Source organism: Rhinolophus sinicus, chromosome 16, assembly GCF_057876585.1.
Source record: "Rhinolophus sinicus isolate RSI-liver-muscle chromosome 16, RSI-T2T, whole genome shotgun sequence".
Taxonomy (NCBI): domain Eukaryota; kingdom Metazoa; phylum Chordata; class Mammalia; order Chiroptera; family Rhinolophidae; genus Rhinolophus; species Rhinolophus sinicus.
In genome coordinates, this window is record NC_142516.1 from 133,483,573 (window position 1) to 133,499,793 (window position 16,221).

Here is a 16,221-nt window from a genome sequence, read left to right on the forward strand (position 1 = left end):
AAGAAGTTTCTGGAGCCCTTTGAAGTTAATGTATGTCATTTGGTTGAATTAGGTGATCCATACATCAGTGAAGATGACACTAACTGGATGAATAACGTGAAAGTGGGAAGAACAAATTAAAATTCTTTCAAAGAAGCTATTGCTCTGACTATGTCGGGGTGATGCCAACATAAATATTAAAGGAAAAAGTCCACTCATTTTTTTTTAGTGCTGTGTACCTTTTCCTCTCTGCTTTTCTGATCGCGGTTGCTTTGATAATATATACAAACCTATATAAGGAGACATTGTCTATTATTATTAAATTACACTTTGATTCAGTGATTACAGATGCGCACTTGTACACTGTCTCTGAGAGGTCACAGTTTCAGGCTGTGTCATGTCAGCGTTTTGTAGTTAACCTCCCATTCTACAATCAGACACACTCCAAATTGACATCCTTAACTGCTAAGCTATCTCTCAACCACTCAGGTATTGCCCTGGATAGAGAAGTCCAAAGGGCACTTGTGTGGGCTGTCAAGTGTTTGCAGTACACCTTTATAACTTCTCTGGAAAGGAAAACTTTCCTGTGTTTGCAAACCCTTTGTTTTAATTGTCTGGAAAGATTTTGGCTTACATGCTGTTTGTGTCTTATCTTTACACTTCTCTAGTTTCAGCTATTTTTTAAAAGAAGGGCTCAAATCTGTACAATCCTACTGCCACAGAGATGATAAATAGAAATCCCCACATCCCTCACCCAACACTGAACAAAGCTATTAGTAACATTTTGCACAAGAACAGGATATTGGCAACTCAACTGTTAAACCTGTCTGTGATTATTCTTCCTTGAGATCACTCTGATGTCAGCAGTGTAATTTGAGCCTGGAGCTTTTGTTCACACTTTAAATAGCAGTCCCGGAATGATTTTGCTACAGACTCTCTGGAGAGCCCGGGAGCTGAATTCCGGAAGATCCCCACATCGATGAAAGCAAAGCCAAGAGACCAAGCTGTCACCATGTCCACGTCGCTGAGAGTAAGCCCATCCATCCATGGCTACCACTTTGACACAGCCTCGCGTAAGAAAGCTGTGGGCAACATCTTTGAAAACATCGACCAAGAATCACTACAGAGGCTCTTCAAAAACTCTGGGGACAAGAAAGCAGAGGAGAGGGCTAAGATCATTTTTGCCATAGATCAAGATTTGGAGGAGAAAACACGAGCCCTGATGGCCCTGAAGAAGAGGACGAAAGACAAGCTTTTCCAGTTTCTGAAACTGCGGAAATATTCCATCAAAGTTCACTGAGGACAACAGAATGGATAAGGACATTATCCAAGAATGGACATTTAAAGACGAAATGAGTTTGTGAGAACCTAACGTGCAGCACTGTGTTGCTGCCTTGTAAGCTTCTCCTCCGTCAGGACGCCGGAGTCTGGAAAGGAACAGAACAAACTGGTTACAAAGACTCCTGCCAATTTCACACCTGTGCTATGACAGTGGAGAACAAATGCTTTCAGCAAGGATTTGAAAACTCTCCCGGCGGGAAAGGACTGATGCTGGTGTCAGGAGAAGAGTCTGGACGGTTGTAATGAGAACTGAAATTGAAGAAAACAGATGGCAGAGACAGAATTCCAGTCAGGGTCTCTTTGTCAGGCCCTAGGACTTAAATTTCAACCTGAACTGCTTTTCTTCCTGAACCAAACTGGGTAAGGGGAGGGAGGAGGGAGAGGGGAAACAGGGAGAGAGAATACTGTGCTCCAATTGTTTACTGATTTTCTTTTATTTGAATGTTCAAAATGTTGCCAAGCTTCACTGTTGTCTATTGGTGTAGATGTTTGGAGATCAGTAATTGATTATTTATTTGCATTTATTACAATGCCTGGAAAGTGCACCACATGGGTGTTACGTACAAAGGGAAGGAGCAGCAGTACCTTCAGCAACTCAATAAAACCATACGCCACCTTCTGGTTTCTAAAGGGGTTTTATGCATTTCAAATTGGTTGCACAAAAGTTGCAATAATGGGGTCCTTCAGAAATCCGAAGTACTGTGAAAAATTTTTATAATTTTTTTATCTTCTAATTAATGCTAAAGTATAACCTGATTAAATTTCTTACAGTGACTGCAGTGAGCATTAGGAAGTGAATATGATATACTAAATAGTTTATAAAGATGTTACGGTATCTATAATTTATTATACATGCAAATGATATGCAACCTTAATAAATTATTATACACTTAGCTGCTCTTGGTCTGTGATGATTGGTGTCAAAGAAGAAAAAGATAGATACTAAATTATTACTATAAACTTCTATAAACTATTATATACTGTTCCAAGGTTTTTACTCTAAGAATAAAAGGTGCTTTTAGACTAGCTTTACATTAATTGCCAAACTTGTTCAAAAAAATTCTTGCATTAAATATTCAGGAAGTTTCTGTGTCCCAATTTTAAAATATAAGATACAGCCATTGAAATTTATACACTGACTCATCAACATTGTTGTTTATGTATCCATTGAGGGTGAGTTTTAAAAAGCTTTTTTCTCCATATTTTTGAAAAATCTCCTCTGTAGCTGTGTACATTTGTACATTTATTTCTCCCAGAACAATATATTTTGGGGTTAGAGTCTGAATTACGATCAAGACTCTGTGGGTTATCCGTTTATTTAATATAAACCAATACGAGAATAACATTACAGTCTTTGCTTATATCCTCATAAAATTATAATAAAATATTTCTAAGAAGGCATTACCAATGCCTACTGTGCTTTTCTAGCAGAAAGAAATAAAAATTCCCTAGAAATTAAGTGTTTCAGAAACATCTACAAAGGTTTTTGAAACTGCTGATCATAGTAAAATAAAACAAGAGAATACCTAAAATCTGTTGGGAGAGTTACATGTCAGGATTTTAAATAATACAGTTTTAAAAAGGAAATTCCATTACAAAATCCATTTCAAATGTTAATTGATTTGTTTACTGAAGATAACATAAAACCGCTTTATTTACAAGGCATTTTTTACATGAGAGCATCTACGAAAACCACAAATTAATATGCAGAATTGTGTGTGTGTGTGTGTGTGTGTGTATGTGTACTCTTCTGGGAGGAGTATTTATAATTTCCATCAGATTTGCAAAGACATCCGTGACACCAAAATAAGTTAAGAACAAACGAGGAGGAGCATGCCAGGTGGGAGGCTCAGCTGGCCATGGTGTTTTGGGATTTTCAAAGTGTAGGCTGGATAGAGGTCCTCTGCTCCATGACCCTCTGTTCCCATTCTTGCCAACTGAGCTTGCTTAATGACTTCACCTGAAGTCTTCTTCCGCAGATGCCAGGAATAAACTTCCTACCTCTGATAGGGCCTCTCAGTGACACATTTTCTCTGTCTACTTGGAATCCCCAAAAGGCACTGGGAAACCATTTGGGAAGGAAACATAGCAACTTAGTCCTCCAGTATACCTATTATACTCTATGCTTCCAATGAAAATATTTAACTTATTTTCTATTGAAAGACTTTAAACACATCTTGGATGCTGAACATAGTTCAAAGGTTGAATATATTGTTTTCTAGTTTTCAAAAGAATATGATGTAAGTCGTATTTACTTTTCACATTAGCATATACCAACTTAGTTTTCTTGCAGTATATTATCATTATTTTCTGATTGCAAGGACCATGACATGGGAAACAAATTAAAAACCAATTGGGATGTGATCAACAACAGTGTGGAGAATAATAATTCTTCAGGAGATCTTTACACAAACATGCATGTAGGGAAAAGTCCCTTCATGGAGAAGAGAAATTGGAATCTGATTACACAAGGATCATTTTTAACTTCATAATACTTTTATTATTTAATGTGAGGTGAAAGTAAGCATCATTAGAACAGTTAGAATTAGTTCAGTTCAGAAACCCTCCTGTGGCACAGGGATGGCCAAATATATCTCAAGACATCTCACTGTAATAGAAATAAAAACAGCAAAGGTGAACTAGCTCATTAATAGTATTTGTATTATTAGGATGATAGTAACTTTCATTGAGTATTTACTATTCACTAGACAATTTCCTAAGTGTCTTTATGCATTAAATCATTTAAATAGCACTGTGACATAAGAGCAGATATGTGCATGCGTGTGCATATGTACATAATATAAAGAAACTGAATCACAGAGAGATGAAGTAACATGCCCAACAACACACAGCTAATGAGGTCAGGAATCAAATCCAGGAGGGCTTGCTCAAAAGCCTTCATTTCCAGCCACTAGATTAGGCTGCTTCTCCAAGAGAAACTAAGCTTTTCTTTCTTCCTTTAACATGACAATTGCTTATATGCCAGTAAGTCAGAACTGACAGGAAGGCATGCCTCTGAGAAATCCCTTTTATCTGATCTATGCCTGTCTATTTATTTGGCACTTGCATTGCATGAGGGGAAGCTTCTTAGCTTAGTTATTTTAATTGTATCAAGTGTTTCTTAGATGTAGCCTTTCAAGTCTGCAGTTAAAATAACACCTGGGTTAACACCTTGGAACAAAAGACCACATCTAAGTTTTCTTCCAGTTGTCAGTCAACACTTTGGGTCTCTCTTTGCTCATTGGGAGAGGTCAGAAACTATAGGTTCATTATTTAATTTCACTCAGCGTTTAACTCCTTAGTTCACCTCCTTGGTCCACAGAAAAGGAGGGTTTGTATCTGTAGGAGTCTCCAACAAATACGAATTACTGAGAAAGGGGCCCAGGACATAGGACTGCCTAATATTTTTTCCCACTGTCAGAGGGTAATCAGAGGATGTATTTGATATTCCCTTGGAAAACTTTACTAATAAACAAATGATTAAGCCATGGTTTAGGAATTGTGTGGCCTTTCAGGGTTCATCATCTTCCCTTCTAAACCTTATATAAGGGTTTCCCAGAATGGCATATAATTTAGTTAGCTCCCTTTCTCATACAGGAGGATTTGTGGAGTGGAATCAGGGTTTGTACCTTATTCATTCATGCAACCAAAATATAGTAAGCACCCACATCTGTGGGCCACCATAGTCAGAATGGTTCTCTGTTCTTGTCGGAGGAGCCAGAAAATGTTTTAAAATGAATATAATACACACAGACACACACACACACACATGCTAAGACACACATGCTCACACACACACACTGCACATTTACAGTCCTTGAAAGAGCACAGCAGTTCATTTTAGAGACCCTTTGTTTCCTCATCTGTGGGCAGCAACATTCTGTTAAGCAAATTCCACCAGACTGAGTCTGAAATTCTGGGGTTTTTCCCAACTCTGGCTTAAGCAAATTCTTTTTTTATCTGTGGATTTCATTTACTAGGGAAAAAAAAAAAAAACATTATAGATTTGACTGGATGGTGTCTGTGACCTCTTCTTGATCTCATATTCTACATAAATGGCAAATAATAACTATACCAACTTACATGATAGGATTGTTTTTTCTGGATCAGTTGGTATTCCATATATGGTAGGTATTTCTCTCAAATAAGAAAAAAGCATAATTTAAAAGTTTTGATCACTAATCATGGTTGGTGAAGGAAGACTGTGAATAACTTCCTGTGGATCCATTTATGTTTTTTAATAGCCTGTCTCTTTTCTAGTGGGTTCCTATGGCAGGGCTAACTGTTAATATTTTGACTATCTCTTCCATATCAAAGCAATAACAGTCACTGAGAAAATCTCCACTGTGAATTAGAATCATAATCACCTGTGATGTTTTAAAAAGTCTGAATTCCCTTTTCTGACTTATTTCACTTACCAGAATACCCTCTAAGTCCTTATATGTTGTTGCAAATTGTGAGATTTTATTATTTTTTATGACCAAGTACTACTCCATTGTGTATATGTGCACCTCTTCTTTATTCATTCATCCTTTAATGGGAGCATTTCATCCATTTACATTTCAAGTAATCATTGAGGGATTTCTGGGTCAGGATGGTGGAGTAGGTAAACGCTGTGCTTAACTCCTCTCATGACCACATCAAAATTACAACTAAACTACAGAACACCCATCGTTGAGAATTGCCTGAAGTCTGGTTGAACCAAAGCCCTCTAATTAAACTAAGGACATACAGAAGAAGCCAACTTGAGACTGGTAGGAGGGGCAGAGACATGGAACAGGCTGGTCCTACACCTGCACATGACCATTAAAAAATGTGAAGGATATCTCGGCTTCAGTGGTCCCCACCAGCAGGAATGAGAGGTCCAAGCTCCACACCAGGCTCCCAGGCCAAGGTTTAAGTGCTGGGAAGAGAAATCTCCATAATTTATGGCTGTGAAAACTAGCAGAGAGATTGTGGCTGAGTAAGATGAGGGCAGCTGTAGTCCCAGGCACTCCTCTTAAAGGGCACACACACGAACTTACTCACTGATTGACTCACTAGCTCTCAACTCCAGTGCTGGGGCATCACCTCAAAAGGAGCTAAGGATATATGGGGAGAACCTGAGTTGTCCGGCTACAGAGCAGGGCTGGAGGGGCAGCTTTCCCTGGTCGGAGGAGTTGGTGGAAGCCATTTTTTGTTTGTTGAGCCCTCTCCATTTCTGGCATACAGACACATGTTGTGGCCATATCTAAGTCTCCATCAATTTAGCTAACACCTTTCATTACACCTTACCCTGGTGATTCTCTGAGACCTCCACCTCACCCAACTTGTGGACCCACACAAGCTGCTTTTTGTCCAAACCACCTGTCTTGGCTTATACTGCAGACTTTCCTAAAAGCTTTCAAAGGTTTACAAAACCCAAACCAGCATCATCTGGCTTCAGCGTGTTCCAAACCTCTGGTTGAGCAGCTTAAGTCCAGCACTAGTGGCAGCCAGCCTTGACTTATCGCTTGACCTCTTGAGGTAACTCCAAGCCCAATATGGGCTATGCCCATCTGAGGATTGCTTGTGGCTCATGCCTGGTGGCCCCAGGCAGGGCACAGACTGCTGCTGAACTTGGCTTGCAGTGGGTCTCCTCCCAGAGGGCTCTGGGGCTGGCATGCTCAATGACCAACTTTGGACTGAAAAGGAACATCACACAGCCACCTCCAAGGACAATACACACAAAGGGCAGACTGAGCAGTGACCGTAGCCCTACTGAAGTGAAGAATCCTGCTCTATAGGGTCAGTCCCTGTGCCACAGCTCCTCCACTGAAGTCACAGCCAGTCTTCACAAAACCAATTAGTCAAAGGGTCAGTCCCTCCCACTGACATGTAAACAACAAATAGGCTTAACTACAACAGGAGAGCAAACACAACCCCCAAAAGGGACACACCTGGAGCACCCGGCTCTGGTGAGCAGGGAGACTGTACACTGGGCCCCACAAAACACCTACTATATAAGGCAAATCTGCTAAACCCAGGAGGCATATCAGCCCTACCTAATACATAGAAACAAACACAGGGAGGCAGCAAAAATGGGGAAACAAAGAAGCATGTCCCAAATAAAGAACAGAACAAAGCTCCAGAAAAAGTACTAAACAAAATGGATATAAACAATCTACCAGAAGCAGAATTTAAAAAACTTGTTAAATTGGTCACTGGCTCAATGACCTCAGGGAGAACTTCAACAAAGACATAGGAAACATAATAATAGAGATAGAAAACATAAAAAAGAACCAGTCAGAAATAAAGAATACAACAACTGAAATGAATAATATGTTAGAGGAACTCAACAGTAGATTCAATGAAACAGGATCAAATCAGAGACTTAGAAGATAAGGTAGCATAAAATACCGAATCAGAACAGCAAAAAGAAAAAAGAATCCCAAAAAATGAGGAGAATTTAAGGGGCCTCTGGGACAACATCAAGTGTAACAACATTGGCATCATAAGTGTACCAGAAGGAGAAGAGAGAGAGCAAGGAATTGAAAACCTGTTTGAAGAAATAACGACAGAAAACTTCCCTAACCTGGCAAAAGAAATAGACATACAAGCCCAGGAAGCACAGAGAGTCCCAAACAAGATGAACTCAGAGGCCCATCCCAAGATACATCATAATTAAAATGCCAAAGGTTAAAGACAAAGAGAAAATCTTAAAAGCAACAAGAGAAAAGAAGTTAGTTACCTACAAGGGATCTCCCATAAGACTGTCAATTGATTTCTCAACAGAAATATTGCTGGCCAGAAGGGATTGGCACAAAATATTCAAAGTGACAAAAAAGCAAGGACCAATACTACTCTACCCATGAAAGCTATAATTTAAAATTGAAAGAGAGATAAAGAGCTTTCCAGACAAGAAAAAGCTAAAGAAATTCATTACCACTAAACTACTGTTATAAAAAATGGTAAAGAGACTTCTTTAAGACAAAAAAAAAAAAAAAAAAAATTAATAACATAATGGCAATAACTACATATCTATCAATAATTAGTTTAAATATATATGGGTTAAATACTCTAATCAAAAGATAGGGTGGATGAATAGATAAGAAAACAAGACCCTTACATATGCTGCCTACAAGAGACTTACTTCAGATCATAAGACACACACATACTGAAAGTAAAGGCATGGGAAAAATATATTTCATGAAAATGGAACAAAATAACAACAAAAAAAGAAAGAAAGGAAGGAAGGAAGGAAGGAAGGAAGGAAGGAAGGAAGGAAGGAAGGAAGAAAGAAAGAAAGAAAGAAAGAAAGAAAGAAAGAAAGAAAGAAAGAAAGAAAGAAAGAAAGAAAAAGAAAGAAAGAAGGAAAGAAAAGCATTTGGAGTAGCAATATTTATACTGAACAAAATAGACTCAAAAAAAAAAAAAAAAGACTGTAACAAGAGACAAAGGACCCAGTAACCCCACCTCTGGGTATTTATCCAAAGAAACCCAAAATGCTACTTCGAGGAGACATGTGCATCCATATGTTCATTGCAGCATAGTTTACAATTGCCAAGATGTGGAGACAGTCTTGGTGTCTGTCAATGCAAGAATAGATAAAGAGCAGGTGGTATATACTTGTATGTACAATGGAATATTGCTTAGCCATGGAGGGGAATGGGTTCTTGCCATCTGCAGCATGGATGGACCTGGAGGCCGTTGTGCTGAGTGGGGTGTCAGACAGAGAAAGGCAGATGAAATATGATTTCACTTATATGTGGAATCTAAACAACAAAATAAACAAACAAAACAGAAAAAAAAATAATTATTGATAGGTATATAGTTATTGCCATTTTATTATCTTTTTATTGTTTTTGTAGTTCTATGTTCCTTTCTTATTCCCTTTTTCTCTTCTCTTGTAGGCTGATGATTTTCTGAAGTGCTGTGTTTGGATTCCTTTCTCTTTATTCCTTGTATATCCCTTGTATATTTTTGGTTTGTTGTTACCATGTGCTTCATATGTAATAAATACCATATGATTTCACTTATATGTGGAATCTAAAAAACAAAATAAATGAACAAACAAAACAGAAACAAACTTATAGATACAGAGAACAAATTGATGGTTGTGAGATGTGAAGGGGGTTTGGGGGCTGGATGAAAAAGGTGAAAGGATTAAGAAGTACAAATTGATACTTGCAAAATAGTCGTGGAGATGTAAAGTACAGCATAAGGACTATAGTAAATAATATTGTAATACCAATCTATGGTGTCAGGTGGGTGGAAGACTTACAGGGGGGATTACTTCATAAGTTATATAATTGTCTAACCACTATGCTATACACTGGGAACTAATATAATATTGAATGCCAACTATAAGTGAATTTTTTTTAATGTTTAATAAATAAATAATAAATATAAATATAAATTTATATATATACATATTATATATGTGTATGTGTGTGTGTGTATATATATATATATATATATATTTATTGATGGTCCCGAACTCTCTGGGCTTTGGGCCCAGTATACAGTATTTTTACAAAGTTCCACAGTTAACTTTGAGAAACACTGGATGTAGGGGACTGTTTCTTATGTTATAGTTGCATCTTCTGTTGATGGCTCTTCATAAGACTAAGAAGAATTTAATTTTATGGCATTAGCTGAAGTTTTTCTTACCATATTAATTCTGTCATTAATTAAAAATCATACCCCAAAAAGGACATATTTTGAGAATATAATTTTTTTGAATTTTAATAATTACAGTGTGGGTAAATTAATGTTTTCATTACTTTGGGGGGATTTATTTTTCTTGAATGTCAGTCTGATATTTGTCTACTTTGATACATGTATGTTTTTACCAAGAGAAAAGCATCTGCTTCCTAACCACTACCTTTGCTTCTTATTCTCCTAGAAGTTGTCCATGTTTAGTATTTATGTCTAATTTTCATCACCTGAAAAATTTTAGAAATTCCCCGATTCCAGAGAGTCAAAGGAGTCACAGTATATGACATGCTATCTATAAGATAATCTTCCCCTACTGCTATTGCAGAACACCTCTGGCAGTGTAGTTGTCCCCAAGCTCACTCTTATCAGAAGCTCCCGAGGGACACTTTAGAATCCAGCCCCTGGATTTAACGATTCAGAATTTCTGGGGTGGTCACCTGCTATCTGTGTTTTTAAACCACTCCCCTGGTGATATTGCTGCAAAGTCAGATTGAAAACCACTGGCCTAGATTAAAGTCACAAACTGTGATAATATGAGTACGTGGTACATTTTAACTCACTCACGTCTCCCCAGGCACATCACAGGCCTCAATACACTTTTGACTACACAAACAGTTGACCCAAGATGTGACTAGTACCTCTTTCTGGAATACGTCCTTCCTATTATCTCTCATCTAAACCATACCATTACTTTGATATTGCTCATAAATTCTATTTATTCTAATAATAATCTTACCTGATCACCACTAGCTAAACTTCCATAAGGCACATAGTCTTAGCAATTAAAATACATTTTTCAAATGAATGGAAGTCTTTTCTACTGGTCCTAGAGAATTCATTTCTTGGTATAGACAAGTTATTCTTTTAGTTTTTTGAAAAGGAAGGCTTAGCATTCATTGCTAACAATCATTTATATAAATAGCACTTAATAAAATAAATTTCTTCCTAACAGCAAATATCCTCCACTGAGATAATGAGGTTTTACTTTTAAAGCAGAAGAACAGCAAGATTAAAATCAGGGATAAGAGAACACTTGAAATGGGTAAAGGAAAAAACACAACTGAAGGTGATAGTGCCCTGAAGAAAAACATCTGCTCCCCAATTTTTCTTAGGACTGGTCTTTGCTGTTGGATAACTAGATAGTTGGATGTGCCCTGTGGTAGATGGTAGAAAGATAAACAGAGCAGTGTGCAGGGTGTATGAAGAACTAAACTAATCCTGCCTAGGCCATTTACTAGTTATACGTAAATTTTGAGTAAATAATTTAATCTCTCTCAGCCTTGCTTTATCAGCTATAAAATAAGATAATAATACCTCTTGAATTAGTCTGTTAGGACTGCCACAACAAAGTACCACAGATTGGATGGTTTAAACAACAGAAATTTTTTTTCTCACAGTTCTAGAAACTAGAAGTTGAAGCTTGAGATGATGGCAAGTTTGGTGTCTTCTGAGACTTTTCTTCTTACCTTGGAGGTGGCCATCTTTTCTCTGTATCCTCACATGGTCTTCCCTCTCTGTGTCTTAATCTCCTCATCTTATAAGGACACTAGTCATACTGGATTAGAGCCCACCTTAGTGACCTTATTTTCCCTTAATAATTTCATTGAAAGCCCTATCTCCAAATACAGTCACATTCTGATGTATTGGGGGTTACGTTTTTAACATATGAATATGAATCTGACTATTCAGCTCATAACACCTCCACATTTCTCTTGATTTTTGTAAGCATAAAATAAGGTAATGCATGTGAAAAAGGTCAGAAGTTAAGTACCGATAAGGATAAGATTCTTGGGGACAGGGATGGTAGCTTTGCTCATGGTAGAACATTCCAAAGCTAGCACAGAACCAAATATGAGGCAGGTACTTAATAAGTGTTTGTTGAATATGAACATATGTGCTTCACATAAACATAAGGTATTGATTTGATGTATTAATTTATTAATCTCTGAAATCAACATGCCATCACCTACATGCTTTTTGTCTCCGAGGAGAGCTCAGTCAACAGTGGCCCATTAGTGTCACATAACTGAACTAAGGCATGAGCCATAGTTCATGTGCAAAGAGTCATGTCAGGAATGCATTCCACCATGGTGCAGTTCCACCACTAAGCACTTTGTTTTTCATTACACATGACTGGCTTCAAAATGTTCAGTGGACATGAACAAGTTCTCTGAATATCTGTGAACTGAGTTGCTGATAGCTTCTAGTTCTGTTGCTCTTGACATAATTTTTGTGTCTCTGGTTATGGATCTAAGACAGGAAAGTATTGTTTTTCTCCTATTCTCCTTCCAACTTCATAGTCATGGTATAATCAGTCACTCCACAACTTTGGCATTTCATGTGGGTGAAGAAGGGAGGGGATGACACTGGGAAGGTTTAAAAACTCCTAGTGATATACAAACTGAACAATGGTTACGCTGATCACAAAAGCAATTCTATACATCTTACCTTACTACGAAGCAAGAATTTCAGAAAGAATGGCACAGGCTTAGAGAGTTCCATAATCTGTGCTTGAGAAGTTTGGGAACTTTTGTAGAATAAAGCATTGCAACATGTTTTTAGGAACTAAATGTCATTGGCTGTTGTCTGATTTCAATTAGAAAAAGCAAACAAACAAACTACATGTGTAGCATACCAACGATTAAGATCGTATTAACGTGACATTGAAAAAAATCATTTATGGAAACAAAGTGGCTGAAATAAATCAGTCAAACGAGCATGAGGTAATATGTAGGCAAAATAACAATCTGGTTTTTAACTTTAAATTGATTATGCTCACATTGAGTAGGCAGAACTAGTATTGTCTTTTTATTCTACATACATTTGGATGTTGATGATATCTACATCATCACCTTTCTTATGGGATCAAAAGGGCATGTGATTTTTCCAGGATTATCTAGCCTGGCATAAGGATCGTCCATCATCCTCAAAAGATGTCAAAACCGGGACCCTCTATATCATTGATTACATTTCACACCTATTTCAGTGAACCTATATTATTTTATAGCTTTTTTGAAAATGATATAAGAAACAAATTAGTTTTTCTCTTTCAATTTTTAAAGCTCAATGTAGCTGTTAGACAGGTTTGCAAAAATTCTGGATAAATGAGACAGAGCTGGTTGCTTGGGCAGGACAGGGACGTGCTGGAGGCATCACCACTCAAAACTCTGCTCCTTGCTGAGAAAGACCAGAAACTCAACATTCTGAGCATCAAGGTTGAGAGACTTAGAAAGACTTGCTTACCTTAATCAAACTCAGTCTGCAATATAAACAAGGATCACTCATTTATTCATGGGAAAAATTTAACTGCCAAGCAGGAGAACAAAGTATAAGTGAAAGCAAAGGAAAAGGCAGTGTCTTGAGGACAGTCATCCTGGCTTTGGTGAAGTTTGAAGACCTAGCCTCACAGCAGAACCTCTTATCTACTGGCCACTACAACATTTAGCTTTTGCTGCTTAAGAAACCCTTCTAATACTTAGTGATTTAAAATGACAACTGCTTTATTTAGCTCATGTTTTTGTGGGGCAGCTTGGGGTTCTTCTGCCCTGGGCCAATTCATTTGTCCTCTGTTGGGTTCTCTCATACAGCTGGCAGGCCACCTGTTTCTAGATGACGTAGGATGGCCTCATGCACATGCCTGGTGATTGGCAGGCTGTTGACCAGGACATCTTGATTATTCTCTACTATTTTTGCATTCTATCATATTAGAACTTAGGGACTCTCACCATGACACTGCCAGATAGCATTTGTCAAACTCTGCCTTCTTGTCTCCTTTACCCCTTACATGTACACACCATGCTCACCATCCACCTTCTTTGGAACTTTATTCTATCCGGAACAGGGGTACAGTACAAGAAACTATACTTTGTCTTATTAATGATAGTTGCACTCCAGGAATGCTTCCTTGAGATCAAATCCAGCTTCGTTCATAAAACTCAGTTACTCATTTAGGAATCTTTTTTTTCTGTCTTTTTTTTTTTTTTTTTTGCTTACTCCCTTGGCGAGTTAATTTGGTTCACAAGACTCAGACATTCATTTAGAACTCTGGTTCACAAAATTAATCCTTCATTTAGGAATACTTTTTCACTGACTTCCATGGCTAGCTAATTTCTTCCATAAAGTATGAATTTAACCAATGTCACACTCAGAGAATATTTATTGTTGTTTTTCTGTAATTCCTTGATGGTACAGGAAGGGCAGAGTCTTCATACTGTCATGTACCAATCCCAGTGCCAAAGTAGTTCATGGATATAAGCAGAGTTCTAAAAAATCAGAACTACCCTAACCACAATCTTTTACTCCTTATGAAATATATAAGTACGTGTCACTGAACATCTGAACTAGTTCCTCTCATTAAAAGCCACACTGTTTAGACAGGGCGTCAATTTAACTGCTAAAAATGCCTGTTCTGTTCTCTGGGATAGTAGACATAGAGAGACATTAGCCTGAGGGAGACAGACTGACTCAGGGAAAAGAATTAATGGAAGCACATGGCTCCTGCGAGCAGGAAATGCTTTGATAGCCTTTTTCCTCTTTTTGTTACCAGGAGAGCCTTGACAATAGACTCCACCTTGGAGCAGCTGCTCTCTCCCTGTGTGATGATCACAGCACATTTTCCTTGTCAGACTTGGAGTCTGCACCAGGGAGTGCTCAGGAAGGGACACGCACAAGGTTGGGGAGCTGCCCTTGAGCCTCCGAGCTGCGTGATGGGTGGAGACATCACCCCTAAGACACACACGAATCCCTTTGGCACACGCTTCAGGAAGGCCATCTGCTTCTGTTGTTCCTCTGACCTTTTGTTAGAACCCACCCAAAATTGGAAAGAAATTGCCAGAAAAAAAAACTAAGCTTAAGGCAGTTTTAGATCCTGTTGCTTGTCAAAGCAAATCAAATTAGCAAGCTTTGGTTTAGCTCCTCACATGTGCCCACCATTACACTCAATATTAGTGGTGGAGAAAAAATTAATATTTTTTTCAGTGCCTCCACAGTGGCAGGCACTATGTACAATGCTGAACAATTTCATGTAATCTTTTCAGTATTTTTGTGAGGCAAGTTTCATTATCCCCATGTTTTACATGAGGAAACTGAGGCTCCAGGAGGTTCATCAACTTTGCCAAGGCTGCTCTAGCCTTATAAGAATGTAGGGAAGAACAAAATAAGAATTCTGCCTCGACCTCTCGTTTGATTTGACTTCAGCCCTGACGTATCCCCTACTCTGATGCTCAACAGTTTTTAATCCCCATCCTTGTATTCAATGTCCAAGAGGCTCCAGCTCCATGAAACATTGGAAAGCAGGAGACCTGGTTCTAGCTCCATTATGATGTGTGCCAGGGAAAGTCACTTTACTTGCTGGGTTTTATCCTTCTTGATAACATTAAGGAATTGGGACAAAATGAGACTACAGCCCTTTCAATTCCTAAATTTATACTACGTTATAAAATGTGGTAGGGACTTTACACCTATTAGGATGTCTACTATAATAAAACAAAACATAAACAGAAAATAAATATTCACCAGGATGTGGAGAAATTGGAACCCTTATGCAATTCTGGTGGGAATGTCAAATGGTGCAGCCACTGTGGACAGTTCCTCAGAAAAGTATGACAGTTCTTCAGAAAATTAGCATAGAATTGCCATATGATCCATCAATTCTACTTCTGGGTATACCCAAAAGAATTGCAAGTAGGAACTTCAACACATATGTGTACAATCATGTTCATAGTAATATTATCCACAACAGCCAAAAGGTAGAAATACTCAAACGTCCATCAGTGAATAAATGGATAAACAAAATGTGATATACACATACAGTTGAATATTATTCAGCCTTAAAAAGAAAGGGAATTCTGACACATGCTACAGCATGAATGAACCTTGAGGACATTATGCTAAGTGAAATAAGCCAGTCACCAAGAGACAAATACTGTATGATTCCTCTTACATGAGCTACCGAGAGTAGTCAAATTCACAGAGACTGGGGCTGAGGGGAGGGAGGAATGGGGAGTTATTGTTTAATGAATAGATACAGAGTTTCAGTTTGGGAAGATGAAAATGTTTTAGAGATGGATGGTGGTAATGGCTGCTCAACGATGTAACTATACTTTATGCTACCAAGCTGTACTCTTAAAAATTGTTAAAATGATAAATTTTATATGATTGACATTTTACTACAATACAAGAAATAAATGAAAAAATAAAATGGGGTATGGATTTTGTAACAAA

General features: G+C 37.9%; 1 protein-coding gene across 1 annotated transcript; it reads left to right on the forward strand.

Annotated features, from left to right (window-relative positions):
* The first annotated feature begins 582 nt into the window (after positions 1-582).
* TCIM (transcriptional and immune response regulator) lies at positions 583-2,213 on the forward strand. Its single transcript, XM_019742039.3, has one exon. The coding sequence runs from the start codon at positions 959-961 to the stop codon at positions 1,277-1,279; it is 321 nt and encodes a 106-aa protein (XP_019597598.1). The 5' UTR covers positions 583-958; the 3' UTR covers positions 1,280-2,213.
* The last annotated feature ends 14,008 nt before the right edge of the window (positions 2,214-16,221 follow it).